The 19,399-nt window shown below is 40.9% G+C and overlaps 1 protein-coding gene across 6 annotated transcripts in view; it reads left to right on the forward strand.

Annotated features, from left to right (window-relative positions):
• Positions 1-19,399, forward strand: part of GRIA3 (glutamate ionotropic receptor AMPA type subunit 3) — a 155,593-nt gene that overhangs the window by 57,936 nt on the left and 78,258 nt on the right. For all 6 annotated transcript variants that reach the window (XR_012777304.1, XM_075513185.1, XM_075513186.1 and 3 more), the window contains exon 4: positions 11,376-11,563. Coding sequence is in view for 5 of the 6 variants with exons in the window: in XM_075513185.1 (XP_075369300.1) it covers positions 11,376-11,563 (188 nt within the window). In the remaining variant the exon portion in view is untranslated. The remainder of the gene's footprint in view (positions 1-11,375; positions 11,564-19,399) is intronic.

Raw genomic sequence — 19,399 nt, forward strand, 5'->3', positions numbered from 1 at the left:
TAACTATCCCAGCCAAAACCAGCACACATGTGTACATGCAAGACCAATTTTTTTTAATGTTTATTGATAATATAAAACTAAGAAACTTAATTTTAAGTGTTCAGTGATTCTGCTGTATAGTCATTGATATATATGGGTGTATAGTCCAGCAGCAGTTAATGAAGATCTAGTGGCCGTTAGTTCTTGAAGGATGTGTAACCTTTTATTGATGCTGTTCCATGTTCATGGTGGTCCAGCAGTGTACACTTCCATTATGCTAACAAATTTTGAGGGTATATGCCTGTCTATCAGCAGGTCCTTTATATGCAAGACCAGTGTTTGCCCAAGGTGGCCAAGTATTGAGTAAGGTTGAGCCTCTGCTGAAATGGCCTTTGAAGTCATATAGTTTATTCCCTGAGTCTGATTTCTCTGTGAAGCCCATCATACTGGTATTTCTAAACCATCAATTATCAGAGCTGTAAATTAGACAAACTCTGCCCATGCCTAGGTAATGCTACCTTTTTTTTTTTTTGATCAATCACAGTTACATTATGCCTTCCTATGCAAATATTTGTGGAGCATAAAAATGAATGGGATGGCACCATAGGGGAGAAATAAAAATCCAATCCACAGGAAAAATGTCCTGGAAGGGGGAGTGCTGTAGTCACAAGCTATCTTGGATGCTGTAGAAAAGCCTGGATCTGAATCCCAACCCTTGCTGATGTGTGGAGCCAACTCCAAGAACACTCTCCCTCTCCTTCCTTCCCCAACTGAGCACATCAAAACTTAGAGAGATGAAGCCAGAGCTAAACTTTTGAATCACATTCCTGTCTCTACTTAGCAAATATTTATGCTGAAATGTTTGCACATTTCTATATAATCCAGTCTAATATTTCATCTGAGCTGCCTTCCTGAGCTAAATTAGGAATAGCATATTCAGTAACTGACCACAGATGCTTAAATCTGGGGGGGGTTTTGCCCATCTAAGGTTACTGGCTCCAACCCTTGTATTTAGAAGTTGCAAAATACAAAGCAGTGGCCAAAAAATATTTTGTGTGCTAGTAGAGAAGGGATAGCTAACACTAAAATTCTTAATGATTTTTGATAAAATGAAAGAGACCTCTACTATTCAAATAGGATTCTAAGGTTGAATAATAAAAGCAAGGTATTGTTTCCCCTTTAGTCTGTTTTTTCACCATCAGGTAAAGATCCAGGAATTTCCTGCCTGGCAATGGGTAGTCTCTACTCTGTAGGTTACGAGAGCCTGTTGTGCACCACTACCCTGCAGAATAAACCAGGCCTTTTTGGTACCCAGAACATAATGCTGCGAGAAGTAATGGTGTTAGGTCACTGATACAGAGCACTGAACGGGTACATCCTCGTTCTGCCACCTCATCTGTGCAAAATGTTTTGAAAGGTAACGTGTTACCCCCAAGCTTTATGCTGGGTGAGGTGTTGTCTATTGATGTCATGCTAATTCTCTGCAAACTTGGTGAATTGTTGTCCTGTGGCCTCACTACAGGAAGAATCAGTATGAAGCAGGTTAGATGATACGTTCTGTGCTCTGGTCAATGCGGTAGAACCACGCTTGTATTTTTAAGCCCAATTCAGACCAAATCTGTATTGCCAAGTAGTCTAGGAGGTATACAGACCTGTTTCGAATTAATGTGAGGCCTTGTAATTAATGAATACATCATTGATATGAAGAGAAATGCTTGTACTTAAAAAATATAGGTAATAGTGCTATATAAAAGTTCCTTGTTGCTAGCCATTGGCAAAAAAAAAGGCAGAAATAGCCAACTGAGTGACTAAAAAGAAACACACATGCAGACTGTGAGTATGGATCCATAAATTATCATTTATATTATCATAAAAACTCATTTAAATTTCAGAATATTTTTAAAATCGGTACTCACCCTTTGATTGCTATATTTTTTTTAGTGTTCAGAATAAATAAAAGGAAATTAACTTACGGGTTGAGACGTGAGACGCATTCCAGCTGCAAGGGCAATTAAAATGCTGGATACCAGAGAGTGAGATGTTGATGAAGAGAGACTTTGAAAGTCTGATAGCATCTGTTAATGAAAATTCTCAGAGGCAAAAGATTTGTTTGCTCAGGTAGCTTGAGAAACAGAAAGTGTAGGTAAAGGTTAGGGAGAGGAATAAATATTTTTCTAACATGATTGACTGAAGGTCAGATAGAAAGAATAATTTTACTATGTTTGAGGACAATTCAACTAGCATGATTTTTTTCCAAGACATTTATCTGAGGTGAATCCAGGTTTTTTTTGTGATGAATATGTATTTCAATTCATAGTCTGATTACCATAATCTCCTGTGATTGTTTCTTCAAAGGAATAATATTTATCATTTCTTAGACTCAGCAGTTCCAGGCGTGTTTTTAAGAGAAGGCAGTCAGCAATACTCTTGCACACTTGTGCTAAAAACCCTATACATATCATGGCAAAGAATTAACTTGTGTTATCAATAATTTTAAGTTTGAGGCATACATTGAAATTACATTTTTAGCTCTTTAGATTAATGCAGTGATATGTTAGGCCAAGTTCTAGCTATTTTCAAAATCCTCTGCTGTTGATAAGTAGATAAGTTTCCTTTTTCCAGAACATTTATTGCCTATAACAGAATAAATGCACTAATATTCTCTTTTGGCTAAAAAAGGATTCATTTTTATTTCCTTTCTGAGATGATAATTCCACAAAATACTTTCCTTTTGAACTCTATTTGTAATTGTATCACGATTGTGCAACTTTACCTGGAATAATAAATAATGCTTTCCGTCAGTATCCCAGTTCACTGGAGGCTAGGTAGCTATTCAATTTACTCTAGCAAATAAGATATGAGGAAATGTATTCTGAGATACCATACTGACGTTTGTAGGCAGTATAGGAATCTTTAAAAGTATATGTTCAGCTGTGTTACAGCTTGAAATAAAAATAAATTTAGATATGAATCAGGAGAACCTGAATTTGAAAATTGGATCTATTAGTAATTCTCTGTATGGGATAGGCCAAATCATTTTTTATTCTCTGTCAAATTTATTATTTGTCTATTTCATATGGGAACGTTGACAATAAATCTGTTAATTTGCAGTGCTTTGAGCATTATTTAGCATTGTTGTTAACATTATTAATGTTTTTGTAAGAATTTTCTGAAAGCTGCATGATGCAAAAACATCTCGTGTGAAGTGCACTGCTTTGTGTTAAGCGTAGGCCACTCCGATGGAGATACAGGCCCACGTATGATGCACTTCTGAAACAATGAAGCTGGGCTAAAATGTGTCATTAAGGCAGAGATGCATCAGGAGTTTTGCAGGCTCATTGAAGAGAGGAAGGAAATCCATATAGCCGTATCAATGCCAGTGAGAAGGCCAGCGTTAGCATTATATACAGGAGCAGACCTTTTATTTCTGAAATACAGTGTTCATTGCACCACCTCTCTCAGACCTGCCACAGTCAAGCCTTGAGAAAGGTAGTTCAACAGCTTGGCTCATCACTGAGAAGCAGCACACTTGCATTTTTTATCAGGTGGCTTTTCATTTTCTGTTTTTCTCCAAGTCATACGATAGGCCAAATATATCTCCTCAAAGTCAGTATTGTCACCAAAAGACAAGTTAAATTCTCCACATCTTGCAACATCTGCGCATGCTTTGATTTTGGTTTTTGTAAGCTTTCCCTTTGAGAACTGGCTTCACATGGAATGTGCTACAGTTGTTTTGCAGACAAGTTAGGTTTTCTTTTCCAGCGTGATAATTGCTAACTCTGTGATTCCTAATTAGAATCTTTTTGCTGAGATAAATATGTAAACACAATTAGATATGTATTTTTAACGTGCAGTAATTAGCCTCATCAGTTGAGTGCTAGTCAACACATTGGGATTTTTGTTCTCTTTTAGTTTTTCAATTGCAGGTAAAGGGTGCGAGTGATACCTACATGATGATGCCTTACACAACTTCGTCCTTTTAGGTATTTTCTTCCGTTGATTTCCATGCATGTTGCAAACACAGAAAAATTACATGGCATCTCTCTCTCTCAACTAGAAAGAGAACCTAAGAGACTGTAATCCCAATGTGCCTGAAGTTAAGGACTTCTAATGGACTAATGGACATCTAAGGACTAATGCATCTCACTTAAGCCTCACTGTGGTCAACTTTATGGCATCTGCCATGAAGAGGATTATGGCTGAGATGGCTTCTATCCGTGGTGGCTAGATCTGGTTTCTTCAGTAACCAATGCACAGGAGTAATTAAAAAACCCAGTTCTGATGGTCTGAAGGAAGGGGTTGATAGTATCTTTGTATCTTGGTTTCTTCTTTTTTTACCCAAAGAAACTTCTATTCTGGTTATATAATTCAAAGGCTTTTCAGCTGAAGGCTGGTCTGTTGCAGGCAGCAGGGCTTGGTGTGGACTCATTCTAGCTTGCTCCATACAAGAGGCAGTAAGTGAGGCTGCAAAACAGTGTGGTTGTGGGATAGAAGTACTCAAAGGTGAATAGAAGGGAAAGAAGCCGCTACAGAAGGCTGCATCTAGGCAAGGCTACGATATTGTACTAAGGTTATGGTGTTAGCTTCCCAATACCAGTAGGATGCAGGACTGTACTCAGCAAATGGTTTATTTTGAATTTGCTGATGTCACTTGGAGTGTGTCCTTGCTGGAGGATTCAGGGCACTCAGGGAAATTGGTGCTGGGCAGGAATACCATTGGAATTGAACTCCCTAGATTTGCATCCCACTGTATGTGTAACAGTACTGTGCTTACCGCATAGTTTTAGGTTTTCGGCTCTGCTGGACAGACAAAGCCCTGGACTCGGTGTAGAGCTTCACCAATGAAATCTCTCTGTACTTAAGCAGTTTAATTATTTTTTTTTATTCAGATCTCCTTAAGCTTGGTAGTTAATTATTTTTAATGCTTATGTAGTTTTACGATTTTGCCATTTGCATGTAAAAAAGTTTTCCCTTTGGGAGGGCTCTCCACTACTCCTAAGCCCATGCCTCCCAGATCTCAGCATCCTCTGGTGACAGAATACCCTCACTACTGCCTCTGTCAGCTTTCTGATAGCATCAGTATCAAGAGTTCTTAGTAATAAGTACACCAAGGATACCCTGTAGCCCATGTCCACTGGACAACGCAGTGCTCTTCACCTTCTGTCACTTCTCAAAATACATTATTCCTTTCTCTGATTTTCTGTGCTAGTTCTTCTGCCTTCTCTGCACAATTGTTTACCTGTTATATTTTCCTCAAGCAGAACATACTCTGGTTTTAAAGTGTTCCCATCTCATCTGTTTTGTTACCCATCTGCATCTAGAAGCTATAATCACTCAATTACTGTTCCCTGGGAAATTATTTAAATACAGATTTGCATAGCAAAGCTGAAACTAGAACACAGCTCTTTTGATAAACTTTGGATCATACTGTTGTATTGAGGTATACCTATCTGTCCTACACCAGGAGACTTGCCCACATCATTGTGAAAGTCATATGTATAAGTCCCCTTACAGAAGTGACAGCATTGCTTACGGCATCTTTATGTCTGCCCTTGGTTATTGTATTCTTTGATCCCTTACTACATTACTCTCATTTTACACTGGCACAGCTTCATTCAAAAACACTGGAGTTGCACTGACCTAAAACTTGAGTAAAATGAGGGGTGAGTTAGATACAAGGTTGTTATGAAAGAACAGATCAAGGTGAAATGCGTTCAGAAAGAGCCATTAAAAAAAAAAAGTCTTTTACTTGCGTTCAGCAGATCTGAATTCCTGCATGTTTAGCTGTATCCCATCCTGAGCAAATGCGGACCAGATGGTTCCTGTAAATTCTCCTTTAGAGCCAGGCAAGTTCACATTCACTCAACCAAGCTGACATATCTATTTGTGTAGATTTCTCTGTTTATGGATGATAGGTTGCAATAATGTAATATATGTACAGGAGAAACTAGAGGTTTACTGAATAGAAAAAACAGAAGAAAAAAATAACATTAGAGTATGTTTGCTACTTGGTCTAGAAGGTTGTCTGCTACCAGAATAGCGGAGTGTAACACTTTACGTGCTGGCTACCAGATAGAAGTGATCATGTCAAAAACAGATGAATGCAGTTATTCTACTTTTATTTAATAATTTGAATTTATATGTGCTAGATTGAAAGAGCACTCCAGTGTGCTAGTCATTTGCTGCATCTCTTTCTGGTGACTAATTTAGTAGCTTGTTCCTTCCTTCTTCCCCTACTATAAAATTGTTAAGCAGGCATAGATTATGCAAAGCATACTTGCCTAACTGACATGTTTGGGTTTTGAATGATGGGGATTGTTTTGGGTTGGTGAGTTGTTTTTTACTCACACCTAACATGTTGATCTGTTTGCTTTTAAATTAGTGCTAGGCTCAGTGCCAAACACACAGAATATCCAAGTATATCTCAACAGACCTCTGGTACGCTTGAAATGTAAGCTGGCATCATAGAATTTGTATTTGTCTTGGGGAAGCACTTGCCTTGATGGCCTCCTTTTTGGTGAGTTCATTGTGCCCTTGTCAAACACAGCTCCACACTTAAATCCCTGAAGTTCACTCAGAGGCCAGAAGCTTAGTTCTTCGTATCGTGTCCCAGATACATAGTTCAAAACACAAGTATTCAGATCAGAGCTGATGTTCATTCAGCTGGCACAGGCATGCTGCTGCCAGGAAAATACACCCCTCAAAGATCTTTGGTACTCAGCAAGGCAAAAAAAAGAGGGACTGCAAGCAAATGCTCTCATTTCTAAGAGGAGGCAAGGTCCAAGATCTTATCAGGAACATTCAGGAAAAGAGTGATTTATGTAAGTGGTGATTTTTTCTCAGGAGGTACTTTGGTGCCAACTGCGAGGGCTCACGTGATGCTACAGATGTTCTAGTGTGGTCGTTTACTCGTGACACATTAATGATTGCTGTTATTTAAACAAGAGTAAGTTCAATGATGTAGTACATAGAATTTCATACGGCTGAGCAAACTGCTCAGATGAATTTTGCTTACGTGGATGTGGGAAATGTTTCATGAGCTTTCATAGATGCAAAAGAGTGAAATGTCCTCTTCACCTGTGTTAGCAGGGTCAGTTGAGAGATGCTTGTATCAAAGGGATGATCTGAAAGACTGAGGTACAGGCTTTGCTTCCCTGGCAGAAGTATGAAGATACTGGGTGAATTTGTCTCTTAATCCAGCTGCAGGGGGGACTGCCTAGAATGTAATTCTGTCTGGGTTGTTTAAAGTACAGAGATAGCATTGCAACAAACAATATTTTCCCTGCTTTGAGGGAAATTTATATTGAATATTTCCCCTCTTTGCAAGCTTCAGTCAGCACAACTCAAAATACTTGCTTCAGCTCACTGAGAGGTAACCTGGGCACTTGTTTTGTTCTAGTTTTATTACTATATCTACCTCCAGCCCAATCATTTTGCAGACTGTTCAGATGAGGGTTAGCTCTTCAAAATCATCAATATTTTAAGAATAAGCCAGACAATGATACATTTGAATATTAAGGCCAGGACTGTCTAAGCTTTTAGTAGGTGCATCTCAGATTGACTTGTGAGATTGCATTCCAAGATCACAGGGGCAACCCCTTCCCAGTACATGGCTGAAAGGGACCAAAACGTAACATGGGTCTGTTACATGACCTGGCAAGTATGGACATCGCCATCGTGTGACCAGACATATTTCTAAATCAGTAATGCCAACATGTTAATAACGTAGTGCAGTGCAGGGATGTGGTGCCATCAGACTAGCTAGCCTCAGAATCAGTGCTTCCAGAAAAATACATGCCTTCCATCCTGCTTCTTTTTCACATCCAAGCTATGACTGAGAAAAAAGAGGTTTAAAGATCGGACTGGGGTCTGAAGTTATCCTGTTGCCTGTATTTGTGTTAATTACTATAGAATGAACAACCTCTGAATTTCAGCAATGGTATTATGAACCTGTCTTGAGATGATCTCATTGCTGTCATCTTCTAGGAGGATGTGAGGTTTTTTTGTCTTATCTAATATTTTTTGGCTTTATCGATTGAAGTAGTATAAACTGGCAACAGCATTTATGAAAGCCTTTCCTGCATGGCTTCTTCACAGACCTGTGGTGAATTATCAGTCCTTTAGTCTTTCGGGATAGATCTGATGCAGACCGCAGAAAAACTACAGAATAGAGATAGTTGCCATGGCTGGCTGGTTTCCTTTAGGGTGAATGAGATGAGAGGCACCCATGGGAGTTCAGCACCTCCAGGGTGCTCAGGGGCAAGCATCTCTTGTGAAACATTCACACGGCGTGTTTACTGGAGGGTGGGGAATGGAAAAGCTCAGTGTACAGGTCTGGTCACTGACATGCACAGAGCAGGGAAAATAATTTCCCCATTCATTACCCAGGCGCTACCCCGGAACTGTCACAGCTTGCATTGTTATGCTAAGGAGAACGAAAAGTTCACATTTGAAGATAAAATGGTCCTGTTATCTAAACAATCACGCGGCTTATGTAACACCTCTCTTAATGGTGAAGTACAGCTGGAGCCTGGAACATGTTGTTTACAGAAATACCACGTAATGGGTAACAATGTAAAATGTAGTAAATGGCGCTGAAGGCGATAGGCATGGAGAGAGATCGGAGGCTGGGAACAGTGAACGCATGTTTGCGAAGATGCGAGCGTGCTGCCTTCCTGAAAGCAGGAGGTCTGAACCATGCTTTTGCAAAGCAAGGGGAATGGGCTTTGTAAAGGTCAGCAGAGGACTGGCCTAAGGAGCCGTCGCAGGAAGGGCGAATGGTGCTTCTGAAAGCAAGGACGAATGGTGCTTCTGAAAGCGAGGACGAATGGTGCTTCTGAAAGCGAGGACGGGAGAGGGAGAGGGCCCACGAGAGGCGAGCTGGCACAGCACAGACAGTGACCACAGGGAGGGTTTCAAGAACTGGCAAGGGTAGAGGGGACTGTGACTGTAAAGACTTGGTGTGACAAGGAGAAACCGGAGGTAGAGAAGACAGAAATGATGAAGCTCTGGAACTTTTTCACACTAAGATTACTGTAATTGTATTTTCATGCACAGGAGAAAGGCTGCTGAGTAACCTTGCTCTTCTCTTTCTTGAAATGGTAACCACTGACTAATACACACGTATGCAAAAACACACACACTCACACCCACACAAACATGCAATTGCACAAAATTAGGAAAATTGCCGAGCTTTCTTCTGAGATATTCAAGGTTTGACAAAGCAAGCTCTGACTCAAACAGTGTTAACTGAAACCGGGTGCGTGGCAGTCAACCAATGGCATCTGCTCTCCAGCATGTTCATTTTCACTTCTTTCCTTGAGACAATTCCTAAGTTTTGTATGTGTTATTAGAAAAAATAGAGCTACAGATTTTTTTAAAGTGTCTTTTTTAATAATACGTTGAACCCTTTTGTTCAATTTGGAGTGAAAAAATAGACTTATGGACTTATGTTTTCTGTTGTTTACAGCAAGCTCAAGGTTTATACTTAGGCATTATGAATGATGAAACAAAGTTGTAAATATTCATTACTTAGTGGAATCATATTTTTTAAAAGCACATCTTTGTACACAAAGCATTTATAAATCCCCATTAGTGGTATTTATGTGCCCACATCAAAATTCCTCGTTTGCAGCCAACCAAATATCTTAGGCTTAGATCTTCCTCCTACATGTAATGGAATCACAATGGTGTCACAGACATCACAGCCATTTTTGTAAAATATGATGTTAAGGAAGACTGAGTTCATTGTACTATACATATGTAAATGCCTCCCTTTCAATAGTCTCACGGGAAAGAAGATGCCAGAAAGAATTCCCAACCAGCGTACATATTAATTGTCACCACCTTTCATGGGATAGTAAAGTGCATTCATACAAAGAAAAGCATTAAGAATCAGGGAGGCTGCACAGGGAAAGTGAGGGCACTTGAGTGAGACTTAAGGAAGTCACATGGTAAATTATAATAATCTAACTGCAATCTAGAAAATCACACTCTTTCCGTGTTTGTGTCTGTAATGAGGTAATGATGCAGCTTCTCTGGCTTCAGACAGCCACTACAGATTTACAGCAGGCTACGGAAGATGAGACTGCAGCACAAGTTCTTTGTTATCGGTACACCCCTACAATGATATCTGAGTTCAGAATAGCTATCGGTATAATTCGAAGCAGTGAACGTGTTGTTTCTCTGTCGCTCAAACTCCTTTCAGTTTCAGAAGCGTAGGGGACTGGTTATCACAGAGCAGAATTAATTGATTGTTGATCCTGTAGGTTTATGTGTTTGTGTGTGTGAAGATATTCTGAGCTTCTCAAACCTGGCTGTGTATAAGAAATCCACAGTATGACTAAATGGCTGGACTGAAATTTTGCAAATAAATTATTTGGACACAGCTCTCATAGATGCGTCTGTACAAAGAAACTCCACTGGAAACCACTGTGTGTGCTTGAAGTAGATGACCTCTGTCTTTGATTGGCATCCGCCCAGATACGAGACAATTAGAACTATGCAAAAATTTTAATTTCCTGAATCAAAACAGGTCATTCACCAAATTCCCAGCTACATACTATAATAAAGGGATGCAAATCAATGTCTGATGACTCTACGTAGCATGTCTTGAAGAAGATCACTGTTCCCACTTCCACCACCTTTCACTTAGGGACTTGACTTGAGTTCTATCTGCTGCCGAGGCATGGCTGTTCACAAGCAATGAAATGCTGTTTGCTTGTATAATTTCCCACTGTGCAGTTTTTGGTCATTCTGTGCTGCTTCTCTCCTCTGTTGAGGCTGCTAAATGAGTTGGTATTACCTTAATGAAAGCATTGAAAGTGTGGTTAATGCTGCTAGACTCCATATTTAAAAACATTTTTTGAAATCAAAGTGAGTATCAGTAAAATATTCTCCTATGGTTTGTGGCTCCAATAACCAGTACAATGACTTAATTGGCATTCTTGTGCAGTGCTTGGATCTTTGCCAGTTAATGACCCATTGCTGCAGTCTGCACAGGCAAATTACCCCTTCTGTCCGGCTCTTCAAGCTGATGGACTTTTGCCCAAGTAATGGCTGCAGCCTCCTATTCTCAGCTGGCACGGACCCCAGCACGACCATAAACATCCCTGAGAGGATCATAATATGATATATGGGACAGATTCTGATACGCCTCACAGTAATATACTGCCAAGCAATTCTGCTGAAGTCAGTGACTTTGGCAGTGGCATAGCTGAAAGAAGAAACTGGTCCCTACACTGTTGCTTTCTCAAGTAACGAAGGACTTGCAGGCTAGTAGCTAGTCTCTGTCCCTTTAGATGATGCAAGTTTTTGTGAAACTTTTGTCAAACATTCAAAATAGTTTTTATTTTTCTTCTGTTTTTAAATGGTTGCATTGTCTCTTCCCCCTACAGGATTTTCCATTCTTCAGGCGATTATGGAAGCAGCAGTACAGAACAACTGGCAAGTGACAGCCAGATCTGTAGGAAGCATAAAGGATGTTCAAGAGTTCAGAAGAATTATAGAGGAGATGGACAGGCGGCAAGAAAAAAGATACTTAATTGACTGTGAAGTAGACAGAATCAACACCATTTTGGAACAGGTATAAACTTTTCAGAAATTGTGATCTCTCTGTGACAGACATCGTTAATGTTTCCAGAACTATTTCTAGAAATTAATTAAATATCCATTGAGATGTGAGTCCCAACAACTGGCCGGTTACCTAGTAAAATTAAAATGCCTCAGTGATGCTCATAGTTGGTGGCAGCACTTACATGTAACCTACCAGGAAAAACCTCTGTGATGTTTTTTCCCAAATGTTAATAATGAATTATTTTTAAGTAGGTTAAGAACCTAAAACTTCAGCTGCCAGAGTAACATTACTGGCATCAGGGCTACTTGTAGGGATTGCAAGACAGGTGCAGTTTGTTAAGTGGAAGATGAAACAAGAAATAAAAAGCCAGTGAATTAGTTTTGAGTCATCTTAAAGAATTCCCAGATGGAAATATTGCAAATGAAAAATTCAGCTGGTAGTCCAAACGGCTCATTAGCACTTTGTGGTACATAAAGCCCTTCCCTCTGCACAGCCAGCGCTGTTGGCAGGCTTAAGTTGTGGGTGATAGACTCTGAACACCTTTATTGGGGAAGATGCACTTTTGGGTGACTGTTTTGCTATTGCATGGCTTTCCCAGTGTTTGCTTTGCCCCGGAGGAATGGCCGTACCCTCTGGCCATGCCAGGGTGCTGCCCAGAATGCCTGTGCCACTGGCTGCGCTGTGCAATGTGCTTGAAGAGGCGTAGTAACAGATACACATCGCAGGGAGCAGAAGCAGGGCAGTTCCCTGCTGCCTGGGCTCACAGCAAAGCTGGTGTTGGTATGGAACCAAACCCATGCTGCTTGTTTATTCATAGGCATGTGGGGATTCACTTACGTTAAGACTGAAAAACCCTCTGATTATTGCCACTTCATAAATTTAACTGTGGGTTTATAGTATGGAATAGATCAAAAGTAACATTTAAATTTCATGAAGCATTAGCATGGCTCTTAGAAATGTTGTATTGTAAACTAGTAGCAAACTGACCTCACTGCCATAAACCCTGGGAAATGCAAAAGCTATTTTCACGGAGTTTCTTCTCAAAATATTCAGTTCCTGTCAGGCCTTGAGGTGTATCGCTGAGGGCCAGTCTGCAGGGACTGAATCACTGTGGTCACAGCCAGGTCCCATAGCTGCTGGTTACAGAGGGCAACAGGAAGAAGGAGGTGCTCAAGAGAACATAGCACAAGCCGATGCTGGTCCGTGACTGACAGCTAGTATAGTTGTGATACTAATACCTGGCATTGCATTTTACACTGTATTTTTAGTCAATATGGTGAGTGCTCTCTTTAGGGAAATTCATACAGCAAAGTGTAAGAAACTTCTTATTTTTTTTCCTTTCATTTGCTCATGTTCTTGCAAAAGATGCAAAACACCATACCCACAGCCCACTCTTCTGAAAAAGATGCAGGAGAGCACTCCTGAGCCAAGCTTAAATAGTTCTTTGGGCCCACTCTCAGCTGGGGAACAGGCCTTTTGTTTGATCTTTCTGACTCCATTTACATTTTGTTCTCTCTTTTTCTTATATTTTGCAAATGAGAGGAAAAAAAATCAAACCATTCCAGTGCCTAAAATGAAAGCTATATACCAGGCAAACCATCTAGCAGAAAACTGGCAAACTCTTTTCTTCTGCAAGCATTCTAAATTCAAACCTAGTGAAGTTGTAATTTTATTAAATGCTTGATTCAGCTTTCTATCAATGCGGTTGGCATCTGTGTAACTAAAGATTTGCTATTGGGCCTCCAGGTTTCCCCAAACTCTGCAGTACACTGTACAGTACTCACACTTCTGCATAATTAGAGGCTTTCTGTTGTCATTATTGTGTTGTATATAGCCCATCTCTGTACTGTTAAATGACTCTTTTTCTGCATTATGCCCACTGTCCATCTTTTGAACTTCGTTTACACAAAATTGTGACATATCCATGAAATCTTTATCCTAAATTATCTCAAATATTTCTAAGTGATCTTAAAATTTTCTTGCAGTTGGATTTTAGGACTGTATCAACCAGTTTTAGCCAATCAGTTGAACGCTGTCAGTCCATTGTTTTGCAAGCAAATCCTGCAGACTTTCACACATAAATACTATGTCATATATATCGCCCTGTTGATGTAATACAACTGTTTCTACTTGATTTCACTGAAGATACGCATGAACAAAATTGTTTGAATTTGCAGTATCAAAAAAGGATTTAGAACTTTTTGTTTCGGAAACCAAGCTAGATAGTAAAGCAAACTAAACACACCTTCTGAGATAAATACTCTAGTACTAACCATGTCTCTTTAGCAGTCTAACAAGAGGATTCCGGTTATGCAGCACTTTTTTATGAGTATTGTCCCATTTATTTTACTGGGACCATCCACTTGACAAAGAATTGCCCAAGCAGATCCCAGGCTGGTGCCTCTGATGCTAAAAATATCTTCTGGCAACAATTTCCAGAGGTTTTTTTATCTGATACTGAAAAGCAATGCTTAAGTTTCTGCAGGGAAAGTCAGTAATGGTGGACCCCAGGTTGATAGCTGAACAATTACTGGTTTTAGGCTTTTCCTTCCATCTCCTCTGCTTACCTTGTTACCTTCTTATAAAGAAGTTAAGAAATCTCACAAATATGTGTGGTACTTAAATCCAGCCAGCCAGTTTGCTCAAGGGAGTGGTGAGTTGTCTTCTTTTTAGCCAACTGTGTTTGCTGATAGCATACCATTGAGGGGAAAGATAACTCTGGATTTGCATATTTCAAATCTAGCATTTTATTGCAGTTTAGAAAGTCAAATCGGTGCTTTGTGTGGAGTCTAGAAAGTCTGGTCAGCTAAGAGGCAAGTAACATGTGAGCACGTTAACAGCATGCTGACTGCACAACTGCAGGTGGCCTTGAAGAGCTTTTTCCCTGTGACGGCAAAGGAAAGCCAAGACTCTCTACCTGTTACGGCAGAGTACTGATCGACAAACTGTCCCACAGAAGGTTGGCATAGGCTGCCTCAGCCCAGCTGCTTTTCCATCCCTCTCCTGTTTTTGGCCTCCTCAGGAGCACATCTTCGAAGGTCAACCCTCCCATCACCTTCTGGGAGTGATGCCTCCCTCCAGAGATGGGGTTTACTGTGGTCACTGGGGTGATGCATGTCACCTGCCATTTCGTTTTCTCAGGGACAACAGCAGCATTTGCCAGTGACCCTGGATTTCAGAAGCTTAAATAGGACTTATTCAAGAGCAAAAGTCATAGCAGAAATAAACAGACTGAACCACTAAACAGTCTACACACGTGCTGAGTTTGCTATCAGACTTTTGGGCTCTTGGCCAGGCCATTCGGCAAGCTTGTCAGTTCTCTGCTCCAGAAACCGCATATCATGGCTTTTGTTAGTGTTTGGATTAAATAAGAGTGACCTCTTCTCCTGTATCAGGCTGGTCAGTGTGTGCAGTTCTCTGCCTTTGATGCTTTTTTCAACCAGTTCAAACTAGGGTATACCTCTCTTCCAAAAGTGTAGGCTTATCTAAAGACAATTATGCATCTGAGGATTTTCTTCAGAGACTTCAAGTCCTGCTGGAATATTCTGTACCTTCCTCCAGCGACATACAGACATGTGAGTCAGTGACCTTGAGTATTCCATATGCCTTTAGCATCTGGCACATCTGTATGTCCCTATGTTTCCAAGATCTGAAACCTGGCATATGAAGTATTTCTCTTCTCAGGGCTGGCTGGTACCCAGGAAAGGATCTCTCCCAGCTGTCTCCCCCTGGTATGTAAATGTAAGGTAGGGGAAAGAGGACACCTCAGCTCCTACTCTGCCTGGGTAACCAGTTTTGTGCCAGGTTTCACTCTGCAGCGCATCTGGTTTCATTCCCCTTCCAGAGAATCTTGTGATGGGCCCCATATTGTGTCCTAGAGGTGGATGCCCTGCCCAAATCACCTCTGGCCCTGTCTCTTCAGCTGCAGAGTAAGGAGAAGCAGAGAGATTAATAGTCATTCTGTAAGTTACCATCTGTTTGTTCACTTGCCCTATAGTTCTATAAGCATTGAGCATGTGGATCCATACCCCTCCTTGCACACCAAAACTATATCCAATTTAATCATCTAGTGGCCTCTCAAGCATACAGAGATAGCAACACTTATGTCATGCAAAATTCATAAGCTCCCCACACTTCTTGTCCCTTGATGCTAAAATATTCCAGTATTCCTTCACAGATAGATATAAAATTTTGCTCTCGTAAACAGAAGAACATTTTCTTCTGAGAACTAACAGTAAGCTTTAGCCTGTTCAACCATGTATTGAGAGACATGTTTTTGAGTTAAGAAATATGTTTTTCTTATTCCCAAGATAACAAGCTGTATTTCAGACTAGAGTGGCTTTATGTCCATTTAGAAGAAAATCTCCTGAGGGAAAATAAGGAGGAAGAAACTCCATTCAAGATCAAAATGGTGAAACTTTACAAAAGACCTGTTTATTCCAGAGACTGCATGCTTTTATCAAAAGGACACTATCTCCAAACGTAGTCATAAAGGTTAGGCTCCAAGGCAATGTCTGTATTGAGTAGAGGCATCTCACAAAGTAGAAGCAATATTACAGTAGAGAATGCAGTCTCCAAAATTTTACAATAACAGTCAAACTGTCAAAGAAGACTTGAAGTAAAGCGTCTGTAGGATTAGGAAGGGTAATCTGATTGACTGAACTCTGTCCAGTGCAAGCACTGACTATGTCTTGACCTTTGAGTCTGAAATTTTGAGATTAGGAAGATGGTCTGCAGATTTTCAGTGCAGCCACAGCTGCGTTCCTCTGCAGAGCTGTTCAGATCTAAGAGGAGCGTGCTCACTCCACAACAGCTTTCACATTTGGGGTGTCGTAAGAATAAATACAAAACTGCAGTATTCGGTTGACCAATAGCCATTAAAAACAACAACAATAAGGAAAAATGTAAGTGAAAAAATCAACACCGCTTTCATGTAAGCTTCCTGGGTTATGTGTTACATTATAAAGACGTAGTCTGGTGTGGGTTTGCCTGTGTTCTCTGTAGCACTTAAAAATATAATAACTACCTATAAACACAGTGGGACGGTTGAAGGAGGAGCAGAGCTATGGGTAGCTTCAGCTGCTGCTTTGCTTATGAACCCCAGCTATGCCATGTCCTCTGAAGATACTGCGCTGCTCGGAGCACGGCCGCCAGAGCGGTGTGCCCCTGCCGCGTTCGCCAGGGCTCGGTGCCACGGCCGTGGCACAGCCCGATTTTATCCCCTGTGTGGAGCTGTGCAGAGCAGAGGAGGGGGTTCAGCTGAGGCTCCGAGAGAGTATCTGATACGTACAGTGTTGTGTAACATCACTCAGAAACTGGTACGGTTCATTTTTACATTTCCAGTGAACTAGAAACCTAAATTTTAGGACATTTCTTCATTAGGTGCCCATGAGTATTGTTGAAACCAGGATCTAAAGCAGAGTGAAAGGTCAGTGCTTTCCGTTCACATCCAGAGAGTTTCAGCAGCTCACAGGTCCCCATAGGCATGTGGGGAGGAAAGGGGAATTACTTAGGTCGGTCACCCTCAGGACCATAGCAGAAGGTAAGTAAAAAATGGGCATATGTCACAAGCGAGAGCTGTAGCTGCCTTAAAGGGCCTGCTCCTATCAGCTGTAAAACTAATAAAGGGACGGAGATGGATTGCTAAAGCAGAGAGAAGTAACATCTTGGGTTCGTCTGCCCCACATATAGCACATTTCACACATACCTGAGGAGAGAATTTGTAGCTTGTAAATAGTAATGTCTCTCCAAAGCCGTCACCCAGACTTCATAAAGCAAGGCAGGTTCCAAATGACAGGAATTTAACAGAGTATTAGTCATCCTGCAGAATGACTGAGGTAATGGCACACAAAGCTTAAAAGTGTTCAAAAGACATTAAAGCACAGTTTTAAATGTATCTGATCAGTAATAATAATAATTAATACAAAATGTCTCACCATAAATGGGCAAGCTGCTGTATGTAGAAGACCACTGCCAAGCAACTCTGGTTTCTTATGCCAGAGGCATATGAACCTGAACTCACCATTAGAGGTTTTATTTTTCCATGGTAGTAGCAATTACTCATTTTATGTTTTACGATAATTCACGGGATATAAACGCACATACCAATGCACACACGTGCATCTGCTTTTGACATTTTGCATATTTTTACCACATTTGTAGTACGCTTTTATGCAGTTGCAGGCATATTTATATGGCAACCTCTGCATTGCCATTAGAAGTACAGCGAACCAAAATCTTTTCTCAGTTACGCTGCTGCAAGTATAGAGTCAACCATTATCCTGAACATTATCCTGGAGACAATATTTAAATTGATACCATTGTGCTCATAGAGAGATTGTATTTGCTTTGAACTTCAGTTAATAGGTAGCTGTAAAAGCACAGTTTGCCGCAGAGTTTGCCTTTCTTTGCAGCTTTTCAGTGCACAGAAGTTGTGCACGTGTGTTTGCCCATAGAAAGCCCTCTGAGGGTCCCCCTCATTATTTAGCCTGTGTCCGCATCGTATGAGCTGCTTCTGTCGCTGGCACTAATTGTTACCCTTGTTGACAGTCTCAGCAGAAAAGTTGAGCCCGAGGGCCATTTGCGATAGCCTCTCACTCCTGCATTTGATGTACTTTGGAAGCAAATCTACACGCTGATGCTTCTCATGCCATACCTGGACTGTGGGGAGAGGATTTGGTCTTTCGTTAGCTGCACTGGTATTTTTCAAAAACAACATTCACAAGAAGTCTTTTAAAGATACAGAGTGTTTGAGGGAAAGGGAGAGCTGGCTAGAATTTGCTCAACGTGTGATCTCCTGAGTTTTTTGTCCCACTGTATTTGTCCATCTCCCCATCCCTAATAGCTCTGGGAATCTTTGTCACCTCTTCTAAGCCCCTGGCTGTTTTTAAAATCCCTCACTCACACATCTCTTCCAGGTTTTAAAAATCAGTGTTGTACAGAAGTTGCTTTGTTACAGTCCTAGCATTTAATGTGGTTCTTTCTTCTTCATATAAAGGATAAACCCTTTCATCTTAGCAGACATTACCTTAATTTCTGCATCTGTCTCTCAAATAGTTTAATGCTTGAAACTCTGCTTCTAACCAAAGGCTTTCCTTAATTAGTTTCCAAGGCAACCATCTTGGCGACAATTCAGATGAACCAACTGCAGGGAGAGGAAGGAAACACACTATCAAAATGAATAGTAATAGCACAATACCACTGTGCAAACAGGCGTTGTACATCACCAGAGACAGCATGATAGTTCTGGTGTCTCATAAGTTCATTTACAAGGGAAGAAGTCCTAACTCAGTAAAAGAAAAGCCGCACAAGAGCGTATGTCTTTTTTTCACAGCTGACTAAGCCGGGATTAATGGCTTCGGTGCGGTATGAATCACGTATCTGGGGGAGGAAGAGAACCACTGGTGCTTTTCAGGGCCCCCATGCACCAAGATGTTCCCAAGTGCATTTCGTAGAGCAGTACGCTACAGTTCAAATAGCAAGGTTTTCGGAGTGGGGACCACCCCACTGGGCTTTTTTAGCCCAGATGCTGGCGGTGCAGTATATAAGACACTAGCGACTGATAGCTGCAGCCTTGCAGGGGGAAGTCCCTAAATATAAGGTTCCCTAGGTGTGATCCAGAACTATGGTGCATTTGCTCTGGGCTACAGATGGGTTTGGATCGGGCCATAATATGGCAAAGTACCATCCTAGTGCAAATCACTCGCTGCTTGTAATTATACATTCAGACATGGTCCCTATCTCTTATCCCACCGTCATACCAGTGCAATTCCATTGGCCTCTGTGGGACACATTAAAGCTACCAGGGGCAACCTGGGCTTAATTTATAAAGAATCAGGCCCTATA

Source organism: Mycteria americana, chromosome 10 (assembly GCF_035582795.1).
Source record: "Mycteria americana isolate JAX WOST 10 ecotype Jacksonville Zoo and Gardens chromosome 10, USCA_MyAme_1.0, whole genome shotgun sequence".
NCBI classification, from domain to species: Eukaryota; Metazoa; Chordata; class Aves; order Ciconiiformes; family Ciconiidae; genus Mycteria; species Mycteria americana.